General features: G+C 51.1%; 1 protein-coding gene across 1 annotated transcript; it reads left to right on the top strand.

Moving 5' to 3' along the window:
* Positions 1-10107: 10107 nt before the first annotated feature.
* Positions 10108-11485, top strand: LOC133899993 (cytosolic sulfotransferase 5-like). Its single transcript, XM_062341058.1, has one exon. It carries the CDS (start codon positions 10205-10207, stop codon positions 11201-11203), a length of 999 nt encoding a protein of 332 aa, XP_062197042.1. The 5' UTR covers positions 10108-10204; the 3' UTR covers positions 11204-11485.
* Positions 11486-13517: the final 2032 nt, after the last annotated feature.

Raw genomic sequence — 13517 nt, forward strand, 5'->3', positions numbered from 1 at the left:
TTGGCTTTTCTTTTGATGGGTGCGCCCTAAATATCAAGTCACAACACAATAATGATAGCAAATAAACGGATGAACATCAATGGCAATAAAGATGAATAAAACAACGAAATAGGTAGTAATAGCAATTAGTGGTAGATATGAGGCCACATTTTTACTGAACCTATCTGATACACCAGATACCGAGGAGAGCCAATCGCAATGCGACCCCGCCTCCGGCACAAGGAGACTACCAAACCTTTGCTCAGGTCATGGCTCAACTGGCCCAGCTACTTTAAGCGCCGGTAAATCAGGTCAACCAGGAAGCAGCAGTGCTGGTACAAGGGGTTTTGGATGACGATTGAGGATGTAGAGCTTGGTCTTGAAGGCCGAAGCATACGAGTCCCATCCTGTGCTTCTGTATATGGTCTGCATGGGTTAGGAGTCGCGGGTCACGGCGAGGTGGCTATCAGACCAAGGAAGAAGTGCATCAGCCGTGCGTCGGCGTCGAAGCGATGCAGATGCACTTTGTGTAGTTAGCACGGATCGGACTAGACAGCGGCACATATATGGAGACACAACAGCGTGAACCAATCTAGACATGGACGGCAGTGAGAGGGAGACGATTGTGTTGAGACACGCTTGATACCAGTGATCCAAATCAGCCAGTTCTGGTGGACGACGACATCGAGGACGAGTAGTGTGCGACGTTGTTGAGACGGGGAGCAGTGATAAGTAGATGGTGTACGGGATAACTGACACTAGATAAGATACCCTAGCACAGGTTACTGAGAGAACAAATCAAGTTGCATTAATCTATTAATTTGTGTCTACTTGATTGATCCAACTTTGCTAAATCAATTCTAGAATTTGGCAGTTTCTACTTTAGAAGAAAATATTTGAATTAAATCGTCCACATCCATGAATCTCTATCAGTCTTGCGTGAACAATTGTAATGGTGAGTATTTTTTTTCCCGAAAGGACGGCATGAGTACTACCGATTTTATTAGAGGACAAATCAAGTTGCATTAATCTATTAATTTGTGTCTACTTGATTGATCCAACTTTGCTAAATCAATTCTAGAATTTGGCAGTTTCTACTTTAGAAGAAAATATTTGAATTAAATCGTCCACATCCATGAATCTCCATCAGTCTTTCGTGAACAATTGTAATGGTGAGTATTTTTTTTCCCGAAAGGACGGCATGAATACTACTGATTTTATTTTATATTAAAAGAAGAGAATTGATCTAGTTTATAAGAAAAATCGGATCTGAAAACCATATAACTATACGGTTAAATTACAAGAAACCGGTAAAAACCCGCAACTAGAGGAACGCCTCGACAACTAAAAATCCACTAAGGCTTGCCACCACGCACCATAAGCAAACGCCAATTGACGCAAGTCCTATGTGAGTCATCATTGCCGAGCTCGTTGTACAAGCGGTGTAGCAGCTCTGACTTCCCATGGTGGATTGCAACCTCTACCTCGATGTTGACATGACTCCGCCTAAGACCAACACCGGAGGTGAGAGAGAGAGAGAGCACAACTTCATATCATCATTACCGAGCTCGTCGAACTCATCGACGCAGTAGCTCCGACTCCTCCACGGCCTGTGTAACTATTGGGGCACGAAAATATGCCACAGACAGAATACGGACGGAGCTAAAGCTTGGAGATGTTAATCCTACTTGTTGGAGAGAGAGAGAGAGGGGGAGAGTGCTGCGTGAAGAATGAAGGCCAAGGGAAAAAATATAGTCCCCTTTGCTTGTCCCATGAGGGCTTATTTTATAGAGAGAAGGGGCAAGAAAAATTACCAACCTACCTCTAAAATATTTTGTTACAATTATGTGCATAGGAGAGTATTTTGGGCCTTTCACCTCCACTAAATGTGATGTGATAACTGGAGTACTATGATCGCTATAGTAATACCACCGTACGTTGTCTAAATATCTCCCCAACAAAACCCCCACATCCGCCAATTTTGAGGTCTCGAGAGGCAAGCAGATGTACAAAGAATAGCTCCAGCCTTTTTGAAGTTAGGCTATTCCGAATCGTTCACTGTCGTTGTAGCGCGAATGTCTTTTTCAAGAAGCGAAGGACACAAAGCTAAATGGGGTCGCAAGCCGAGGGTACCGGTAGCCATGCTCCGAGCCAATGACGGTGGTGACGACGATGAGGTCCCAACCCCAAGGTCGTTCGGAGCTCCGTGGCGGTGGCCAGAGGCAAAGTCGACGGGCGAGGCCGAGGGAGGTAGCCCGTGACCCCCTCAGTGGATAGCCACGGTGATGCTCAACGGAGGCATGTCCGTCTAGAGCTCCACGACGGCGGTGGTCGGAGGTGATTTCGAGGGAGGCAGCCTACGACCCTCTCAGCGGGTAGCCATGGCAAGACTCGACAGAGGTAGAGTCGCTCGGAGCACTGCAGCGGTGGTCGGAGGCGAAGTCGATGGCAAGGTCGAGGGAGGCAGCCTTCGACCCCCTCAACGGGTAGCCATGGCAAGGCTCGACGGAGGCATGACCGTCCTAAGCCCAGCGTCTATGGCCAGAGGTGAAGTTGACGGCGAGGCCAAGGGAGATAGCTCATGACCCCCTTAGCTGGTAGCCGCGGCGAGGCTTGACGGAGGCATGGCCGTTCGGGGCCCCATGGCAGTGACCGAAGGTGAAGTCGATGGCAAGACTGAGGGAGGTAGTCTATGACAACCTTAACAGAGGTGGGGTCGTCCAATGTTCTGTGGCACACCGCGGAGAGGTTCGGAGGCGAAGTCGACGGCGAGGCTAGGTGATGCATCAGTGAACCCCTCAGCATGGAGGCATGGCTGTCCAGAGCCCCACGACGGTGGCTGGAGGCGAAGTCAATAGGCGAGGCTGAGGGAGGTAGCTCGCGACCCCCTTAGCAGGTAGCCACAATGAGGCTCGATGGAGGTAGGGCCGTCTAGAGCCTCACAACTGTGACTGTAGGCAAAGTCGTTGATGAGGCTGAGGGAGGTAGCTCATGACCCCCTCAGCGAGTAGCTGTGGCAAGGCTAGATGGAGGAATGGCCATCCGGAGCCTCACGATGGTGACTGGAGGCGAAGTCGACGGCGAGACTGAGGGAGGCAGCTTGCAACCCCCTTATTGAGTAGCCCCAACAAGGCTTGATGGAGGCATGGCTGTCCGGAGTCCCGTGCCGGTGGCCGGAGGTGAAGTCGATGGTGAGGGTTAAGGAGGCAGTCTGTGACCCCCTCAATAGGTAGTCGTGGTGATGCTCGATGGAGGCAGGGCCATCCGGAGCACCCCGATGAGTGCCAAAGGAGAAGTCGACAGTAAAGCTGAGGGAGGCAGTTAGCGACCCCCTTAGTAGACAACTACGGTGAGGCTAGCAGGAGGCAGGGCCATCTGGAGACCCACGGCGGTGACCGGAGCCGAATTCGACGGCGAGGTTGAGGGAGGTAGCTCGCAACCCCCTCAACAAGTAGCCCCGATGAGGATCAATGGAGGCATGGTGGTCCAGAGGCCCGCAACGGTGGCTAGAGGTGAAGTCTACAGCGAGGCTGAGAGAGGCAGTCTGTGACCCCCTCAGTAGGTAGTCATGGTGATGCTCAACGGAGGCACTGCTGTTCAGAGCACCACGACGAGGTCCGAAGGCAAAGTCGATGGCAAGGATGAGGGAGGCAGTCAGCGTCCCCCTCAGCATATAGCCGTGGCATTGCTCAATGGAGGTATGGCTATTTAGAGCCCCACGACGGTGGCCAGAGGTGAAGTCGATGGCATGGTCGAGGGAGGTAGCCCACAACCCCCTCAATGGATAGCCGCGGCAAGGCTCGACGGAGGCATGGCTGTCCTGAGCCCCACGTCTATGGCCAGAGGCAAAGTTGACGGCGAGGCCGAGGGAGGCAGCTCACAACCCACTCAATGGGTAGCCGTGGTGAGGCTTGATGGACGCATGGCCATTCAGAGCCCCGCGGCAGTGGCCGGAGGTGAAGTTGACAACAAGGTTAAGGGAGGTAGTCTGTGAAAACCTCAGTAGAGGTGAGGCCATCCAGAGTGCCACGGCGTGCCGTGGCGAGGGCTAGAGGCGAAGTCGACGGTGAGGCTAAGTGAGGTAGTCGGTGACCCCTTCAGCAGGTAGTCGTGGCATGGCTTAGTGGAGGCATGGCTGTCCAGAGCCCCATAACGATGGCTAGAGACAAAGTCGATGAGTGAGGTCGAGGGAGGCAGCCCGCGACCCCCTAAGTGGATAGCCATGGTGAGGCTTGATGGAGGTAGGGCCATCCGGAGCCCCACGACGATTACTGTAGGTAAAGTCGATGGCGAGGCTAAGGGAGGCAGCTCGTGACCCCCTCAGTGGGTATCTGCGGTGAGGCTTGATCGAGGCACGACCGTTTGGAGCCCCACGACGGTCAGCAGAGGCGAAGTCGATGGTGAGGTTGAGGGATGCATCCCGTACCCCCTTTAGAGAGTAGCCCCGATGTGGCTTCGTGGAGGCATGGCTATCCGGAGCCCTGTGGTGGTGGCCAGAGGCGAAGTTGACAGTGAGGATGAGGGAGGCAGTCCGTGACCCCCTTAGTAGGTAGTCGTAGCAATGCTCGAGGAAGGCAGGACCGTTCAGAGCACCGCGACGAGGGTCAGAGGTGAAGTCGATGGTGAGGCTGAGGATGGCAGTCAGCGACCCCCTCAGTAAGTAACCGCGGTGAGGCAGCTTGCAACCCCTTAGCGGGTAGCCCAGGCGATGATCAATGAAGGCATGGCCATCTGGAGCTCCACGGTGGTGGCTAGAGGTAAAATCGACGACAAGGCTGAGGCGGACAATCTGTGACTCCCTCAATAGGTAGCCGTGGTGATACTTAATGGAGGAGAAGCCATCAAGAGCACCGCGGAAAGGGTTAGAGGTGAAGTCGACAGCGATGTTGAGGGAGGCAGCCTATGACCCCCTCAGCCCCTCAGCAGGTAGCCGTGATGATGCTCGATGGAGGTGGAGCCATCTGGAGCACCACGGCAAGGGTCAAAGGCAAAGTCGACAGCAAGGCTGAGGGAGGCAGTTGGTGATCCCCTTAACAAGTAGCTGTGGCAATGCTCAATGAAGGCAGGGCCATTTGGAGCGTTGCGACGTGGACCAAAGGCGAAGGCAATTGGTGACTCCCTGAGTAGGTAGTCGTAGTGATGCTCGATGGAGATAGGGCCATTCGGAGCACTGTGGTGAGTGCTAATGGAAAAATCAATGGTGAGGCTAAGGAAGGTAGCCAGCCATCCCCTTGGCAGGTAGCCGTGGCGAGAGCCGAAAATGAAGTCGACGGCAAGGCTAAGGAAGGCAGTCCGCGACCCCCTCAGTGGGCAACCATGGCGAGGCTTGACAGAAGCACGGCTATCCGGAGTGCTGTGGTGATGGCCAGAGATGAAGTCGATGATGAGACTAAGGGAGGTAGTGAGCCATCCCCTCTACAAGTAGTCGCGGTGAGGCTCAATGGAGGCAGGGCCATCCGGAGCGACACGACCTGGACCGGAGGCGAAGTCGATGGTGAGGCTGAGGGAGGTAGTCCACAAATCCCTCATCAAGTGGTCGTGGCGATGCTCGATGAAGGCTAAGGAAGGCAGCCAGTCATCCCCTTAGCAAGTAGCCACGAGAGGCTCGACGGAGGAGGGGCCGTCTGGAGCACCGTGGTGCTGGCTGGAGATTAAGTCGACGACGAGCCTGAGGGATCCGAAGGTCATCGTGATGATGACAAACCTCCGAAGCCAACATATTCTAAGTCTCACTCAAGTTTCTTGGATCTCGTCCCTTGCACTATTCCTGTATCTGTCTAGAAAATAATGTATTTTGATTAAGTCAGCAGAATCCAACAACTCGTGAGGATCGGCCAAGCCAACTCATGAGGTGCCTGCCATCATGGTCTTCTTGACTCCCCGGCTCCCCTCGCATCTATTGGTCGTGAGTTAGCGGTGGGTGTGTACTGCACCTTATGTGCATTGTGTACTATGGAGCTTCATTCCTCAACCCATTCGTGTCTATTGGTTGTGAGTGAGAGGAGGGCATGTGCCGCATCTTACATGCAGGTGTGGTCTCTTGCTAGGGCGTGGAGCCTTTATATAGTATATATTTCACGGTCAAGGTCCTAATACTTCAGGGTGCAGAATAGTGCCATGGTGATAGGGCCAATTTGTGTCGCTATTGTGGGCTTGGACGAGGAGGGTTACTACCTTCTTGACACGACTGAGGCATGTGGCCCTCGAGGCGGCGGAGGGGTAGCTGCTCAACGCGACCGGGGCCTGTGTCTTTCGAGGAGATGGAGGGTTACCTGCTCGATGCGACCGAGGCCTATGGCCTTCGTGGCGGTGGAGGGGTACCTGCTCCACACAACTGAGGCCTTTGGCCTTCGAGGTGTGGAGCTATTGCCATTATAATGGGCTTATTTATACCCTCGTTGTGGGCTTTTACCGAGGCACAGGACCATCAAGGCAGTGCATCACGCTACCGAGGCTTTTAGCCTATGATGTGCGGGGCTAGTACCACGGTGATGGGCTTATGTATGCCATTGTTGTGTGCTTTTGCCGAGACACGGGGCCATCAAGGCAGTGCGTCACGTGACCGAGGCTTTTAGCCTACGAGGTGCATAACTAGTGCCACTGTGATGGGCTTATTTATGCTATCATTGTGGACTTTCGTCGAGGCACTGGGCCATCAAGGCAGTGCATCACATGACCGAGGCTTTTAGCCTACGAGGTGTGAAGCTAATGCCAGTGTGATGGGCTTATTTATGCCATCATTGTGGGCTTTCGCTGAGGCACAGGGTTGTTGAGGCAGTGCGTCATGTGACCGAGACTTTTAGCTTACGTGGTGCGGAACAAGCTGGCAAGCTAATGTGCCAATTTCATGCATGCGAGATGGTGGATCTGACACTTTTTATCTCTTACATGTGTGATAAAGCCTCCTTTTGTGATATGCATGTTCACATGTGAACCAGGGGCTAGAATATGTCACGATAATAGAGATTGCAGTTTGCAGCTTGGAACATCTATGTGTTTTAGAGTTTACAGTATGCAACAGTTAGAATTAAGAGGTGGCCCAGTTGGTCATAAGCATCCTTGCTATGACTTGTTGTGCTGTAGGTCTGGAGTTCGAGCCTCATCTACCACATACCAAAATTTTGTGAGTTTAAATAGGATAGCGGGGGTACTTGGTTCGGAGGCCTCGCTATTTGGAGGGACGTTTGGAGGCTTGCTCGGTGGCCCCGTTCAAAGGGCCATGCCCTGAGCCCCGTTCAGGGCCATGTTTGGAGGCCCCGTTTGAAGCCCTGATCGGAGTCCCGTTCGGAGACCCCGTTTTGAGGCCCATTCAGAGGCATGTTCAGAGCCTTGTTCGAAGGGCTGTTTGGAGCCCCGTTCAAAGGCCCTTCAGAAGGCCAACCTTTTAGAGCCCCGTTTGGAGCCTCTGTTCGGAGGCCTTTTCGGAGGCTCCGTTTGGAGGGCCCGTAATTCGGAGGTCCTATTCAGAGCCTTATTCGAAGGCCCCGTTCGGAGGCAGCCTTGATGCGATGGCCTGTGGAGGTGCGGTGAGCTCTGTGATTCCATTTCGAGCACCTCTCATTCGAAGGTGCATACTCCCAGTATGGTTAGTGTGGCAACGAGTAGGTTCTAGTAATAATACACCAACAGTACTAGCTTGTACCATAGCCATGCTGCACGATCAGTCTACTGATACAGAGATAAATAACTTGATAAGACATGACTAGCTTACAACATTTATACTACACGGAGCACAATGAGCTAAGGTAGTAAATATGTCAACATACCTACCATGCACATGTTTCCATAAACGCGGCAGACTTTTTTGACCATGCCCATAGCTCACGGGTCCCTAGAAGTTCATCCATGCCTATTAAAAAATAAACTAGCTGGTAGCTAGTATTATTCCCTCAGGCCCTCAAGCGACTTGCATGATGGGACGATTGCTATAGCTAAGAGCCGGCTAGACATCTTGTCAGTTTGACTTGTTTTATGTCTTTGCTTAGAGTTCTGACGTAAGTGATCCTTTGAAAAATGAATGTGCAAGCGGCTCAACATGAAACAATGAATGTGGACATGCCCATGTGCTGTTGGCCAGGATGTCCGCATGTGCCCGACTCATGTGGTGGAGGGCCTAGCTGACCATACTATGGCCCCTGTCTCCCGAAAACTTGTGTTGATTGCTAATCGGTAACGTGCGAGCGGCTCAAAGTTGCCTACGAACACACAACTATTCACCAGCCATGGAGTACATTCCTATTTGATGGTTGCCCCACGGCTTCATGTGCATCGCGCAGAGGTTCTCGAGGTACTCACCTGAGCCTAAGCTTCTCAACTAGGACATGTGAAGGTGAGCTATGTGCTCACAAGGCCGGTCGTGCATGACGACGTGATGAGCATCTCAAAGGTGGGTGCTATTTTTTAGCTTGGCTATGCCAAGGCTGGAAGCTACTCACATTTGTTGGCAGGTCGCGTGAGCACTGTGAGCCACCATCTGTCGAGCCCTTCCTACACATGAAAGGAAAAAGCAACGGCAAAGGAATGCCAAGAAATGCGATAAGAGTAGAAAACATTCATAGAAAGGGTTACTTCCCATTACTCCCTGGCTCCCCTCTTCGTTGATGAAGCTTTTCATTGTGTACATCCCCACTAACGGCGCCATCTGTTGGGGCATGTAAACGTGCCCTAAACAGAATACAATGGAGAGTCACTCTCATCAGAGGGGCTCCAGCTTGGAGATGTGAATCCTGCTTGATGGAGAGAGAGATGGGGAGAGAGCCACATGAAGAATGAAGGCCAAGGGAAAAAATAGAGTCCCCTCTGCGTGCCCCTTGAGGGCTTATTTTATAGAGAGAAGGGGCAGGGAAAATTACTAGCCTGTCCCTAAAATATTCCTGCATCTGTTTTTCGTTTACTTGTCACCGTTGATTTACTGTAGCAATTTTGATATTCCGTTTTTTCTATGAAAAGTTTACAAATACTTAAAAGTATATAATACTAATAGAGTACATTTCACTAGGAATCTAATAATATGAAAGTTTTAGGTATCTATAATACTAATGAAGTACATTTCACTATATCTAATTATATCAAAGTTTAAGGTATTTATAAACTTTTTGTATAACAAAACGCAAGGTCAAAATTTCTATAGTAAATCAATGGTGGCAAGTAAATGAAAGTGAAGATAGTGTGTTACAATCATATGAGGTAATTGAGGTACTATGATCGCTATAGTAATACCATCGTACATGGTCTAAATATCTTAGGGATGGGACGTCTCCTCAACTGTAACCAAGCGCATCTTAGTCATCCGCCATGAGCAAAAAGCACATCTCCAAATGGGTAGAAGCCTCGCCGCAACATGCCCCTACCCAGCAAAAATAAGTACAATTTTCTCAAAATGTTAAGCAAAATTCCTTACAAAGATGGACTAATATGAGTGTTATATCTAGCCGTGCAATTGCGCAAGACATTGAAGTAATAATATCAGATGGGGAACCTCCCCCCCCCCCCCCCCACATCGTTTGCTTTGGAAAAAACGGATATGAAAAAGCTTGTGATTGATCGATGCCATTATATATGCTACTTCGATTTTTACTGCATTCCTGTGCAAAAATGCGCATTATGTTTTGGTAAGTACTAGCTGTTGCGTTGACGTGCACATTTCAGTTTTTTGAAAGGGCACGTTTTATTTTTTTAAGGAGAAAACGGATACAACTACGTGAATATACGACAGGCACGTTTCACCATTTTAAGAAGAAGACAGAAACAACTGCATGAATATACGACAAGTTAGAGCAGCATCCACAGACACGGGCCGCACAGCCAAGGGCACCGTTTGTTGAAGCATCCATATATACGTTGTGTTTACGTCCTCAAATGCATCACCGCATGCACTCTGAATTTTCTAAATCGGGACATTTGAGCACCTGGCGATCCTCCACGTCAGACTTCACATCACACTCACAGGAACCTGACTAGCGACAGAGGACCACCATGCCAAACATCCGCACTAGCCGACTAGCGCAAGGGATCAGAAGGCAAATATAATTACGTGAGCCAAACTAGGCCCCATCTGCGGGTTGCAATCCTGGGGCCATGTTTGGCTTAAACGTCCTGCATCGTGGTCTTCTCTCGCGTCATAAGGCAAACATAATTGAAATGCAGGGTACATAAGCCAAACAAAGCCACACATCCGCACAAGCACCTGCGCTACCCGGCCGTGCACACAGGACGCCACAACAAGATGATCGTCGGCGAGAACGGATGCACGGACACCTTCGCCAAGTATGAGGCACTCGTATCCTCCCTACCGGCCACCCAGGGCCTCTGGAATTACACATACCGGAAGTACAATGGCTTCTGGTACCCGGAGCATCTGATGGCGCCGACGCTGATCATGCGGGACACGTTCGTCGCCCGTCCAACGGACGTCATCCTTGCCACCATACCCAAGTCCGGCGCGACGTGGCTCAAGGCGCTCGCCTTTTGCGTGGTGCACCGCGGCCGCCACGCGCCGACCAACGAGCGCCACCCGCTCCTCGTCTCCAGCCCGCACGAGCTGGTCCCGTTCCTGCACTCCGTGCACGAGAACTACCGCTCGGGCCCGCCCGACCTGCTCCTCGAAGAGATGCCGTCTCCGCGTGTCCTGGCCCTGCACACGCCGTTCTCGGCCTTGCCGGCGTCGGTGCAGGAGTCCGGGTGCCGCGTCGTCTACCTTTGCCGAGACCCAAAGGACGTGTTCGTCTCGCTCCACCACTACCTCAACGAGATCAAGCCCGCGAGATTCGCCATGACACCGTTCGCCGAGTCGTTCGACCTGTTCTGCAACGGCGTGTCAGGGTTCGGGCCGGTGTGGGACCACATGGCCGAGTACTGGAAGGAGAGCGTGGCGCGGACGGAGGAGGTGATGTTCCTCCGGTACGAGCACCTGAAGGAGGACACTGTGGGCTGCATGATGCGGCTGGCGGAGTTCCTGGGCTGCCCGTTCACTGACGAGGAGAGGGCGAGCTGTGTCCCCGAGGCTGTCGTGGCAATGTGCAGCATGGAAAGGATGAAGAGCGTCGAGGCCAACCAGGTCGGGGAGCACGGAGCTGGAGAATTCACGTTCAGAAACTCAGTCTTCTTCAGGAAGGGGGAGGTCGGGGACTGGAAGGCGCACATGACGGCAGATATGGCGCGGAGGCTCGACGGCATCGTTGAGGAGAAGCTGCGAGGATCTGGGCTCTCCCTGACCGGCAACTGATCGAGGTGGCGCGTCGCGCCCGTGCGGATCACCTACTACAAACATGCAGGTCTTAAAAAGTGTTCTGTTTCAGTGTCTCGCAGTAGTGAATTCTGTGTCTCTTGCTTACTATGCATGCACGGGCTTGGCTCTGGCTGGTCTTAGCCCAGGACGCTGTGGCTTCGTTGCCACGCGTGGACGTAGTATTCATGCCTATTCTTCCCAGGTTTGGGCCCTCTCGGGGGCCTGGAGATGTATGATGTGTAAACGTACTATGTGCTGTAAAATATTGTGTTGCGTGTATGCGTGCTTGGTTGCCTTTGGCTTTTCTTTAGATGGGTGCACCTAAATATCAAGTCACAACACAATAATGATAGCAAATAAACGGATGAACATCGATGGCAATAAAGATGAATAAAACAACGAAATAGGTAGTAATAGCAATTATTGGTAGATATCAGGCCACATTCTTACAGAACCTATCTGATACACCAGATGCCGAGGAGAGCCAATCGCAATGCGACCCCGCCTCCGGCACAAGGAGACTACCAAACCTTTGCTCAGGTCATGGCTCAACAGACCCAGCTACTTTAAGCGCCGGTAAATCAGGTCAACCAGGGAGCAGCAGTGCCGGTGCAAGGAAGCACATAAATCAGCGAATTCATGAGTTCCAAGCCGTCGACCTTTTCTAGCGCCGACGAGCCTACGCAAGCAGAAGATTGTCTACGCACCATTGAAAAGAAGCTTAACCTCCGAAAGGAAAGCGAGGGAGACAAGGTGGACATGGCAGCTCACCTTCTGGAAGGAACAGCAGCTGATTGTTGGGACAACTACAAGGACGCCTAGGGAGAGAATGCTGGAGCCATAAACTGGGAGGTGCGCATGAAGAAGGACGAATGCCGCGCGCTGAAGCAAAACAATCTATCCATGAGGGAGTATCAAACCAGGTTTACTCAGCTAGCCAGGTACGCCACAGAGGAGTTGCGCATGAAACAGAGAAGATTGGCCTCTTTTTTGGGGGCATGAATGATGAATTAAGCCCAGAACTTCGACTCCATGACTACACAAGCTTCCAGCACCTAATCAACAAGGCGCCAATTCACGAGAATTAGAAGAACATCCTGGCTATCAAGATGATGCTACAAGGTCTCCCAGGAAACAACCAGGGTTACGGATGGTCACTGTTCCAAGCCCATTAGCCGGCGCTAGCCACGCCAAATCGAGGCACTCAGCACTCCGGACACTGCACCCCATCTGATTGGGACTATCTTCAGGAGTAGCCCTGCGCCATCTCAGGGGTCTAGCAGCCCACGATTCTATTTTAGCGTGCGCGTGATTTAATATGTCGCGGTCTACTCTAACAGCCTAATTTTTCTCAAAAACTTTTTTTCAAAACTTTTCTTGGTAATTTTTTCTTGATAACTTTTCTTTTAAAACTTTTCAGCTAAAAAAAGATATAGGGAAATTTTTGTCTAAAAATGGAAAGGACGGGGTTGCAAGGGTGATGCGCGGGGAAGCTTGCGCGCGCTGTGATTAGCGTGGTCCCTAGAAGCCCTGCCGCAATCAAAACTGCTTCTGTTGTGGAGAACCGGGACACTTCGCTACCAATTGCCCATGTCGCCAGAGCATGACTATGCCAGCAAGGTTTGGCACACCCGTCACACCTTGCAACCCAGCTACACCGACAACAACAGGAAGGAAAACAACCCGAAGCCCACAACCTGTCAAGAGCGCATGGACTCCAGGACGAGGACGTGTGCCACCGTCGAAGCCGCACAAGTGGCAACCGATGTCCTATGGGGTACATTCTTCATCGACTCCGTACCAGCTTGCCTTTGGTTTGATTCGGAAGCATTACATTTATTTATAGCAAGCAGCTTTTGTGAAAAGTTCAAATTGCCAACCCACCGCTAAGGATTTTTTTAAAATAATATTACTTTATTCAAAAATTATAAAAATAATAGCTAAATTCAAAAAATGTAAAAATATGTACTTGTTGGCATGTGAAATACCAACAAGACACCTATTGAAATACCGACAAGGGACTTGTCGATAATCTGTATGCCGATAGGCTACTTGGCACTGGGTTCGGGAGCTTGTCGGCATGCGGCATGCAAACTAAAGTATGTCGGCATTCCGCGTGCCGATTTGCATCTAGGTAGACACCGACAAGGGTGTCGGTAGCAGATAGCCGACAGGGTTGTTGACAAACGGAATGCCAACAGGCATGTCGGCACACCATTTGCCGACAGCCCAATATCTATCTTTTTTAATTGTTTTTATTAATAATTAGGATAATATAATGTGTTTTATTGAAAGAATTTTATTAGTAATT

This window comes from Phragmites australis, chromosome 19 (assembly GCF_958298935.1).
Source record: "Phragmites australis chromosome 19, lpPhrAust1.1, whole genome shotgun sequence".
In the NCBI taxonomy this organism is placed as follows: domain Eukaryota; kingdom Viridiplantae; phylum Streptophyta; class Magnoliopsida; order Poales; family Poaceae; genus Phragmites; species Phragmites australis.

Coding starts and splice junctions, on each gene's coding strand:
- LOC133899993 (XM_062341058.1), top strand. CDS start 10,205: ATGATCGTCGGCGAGAACGGATGCACGGACACCTTCGCCAAGTATGAG.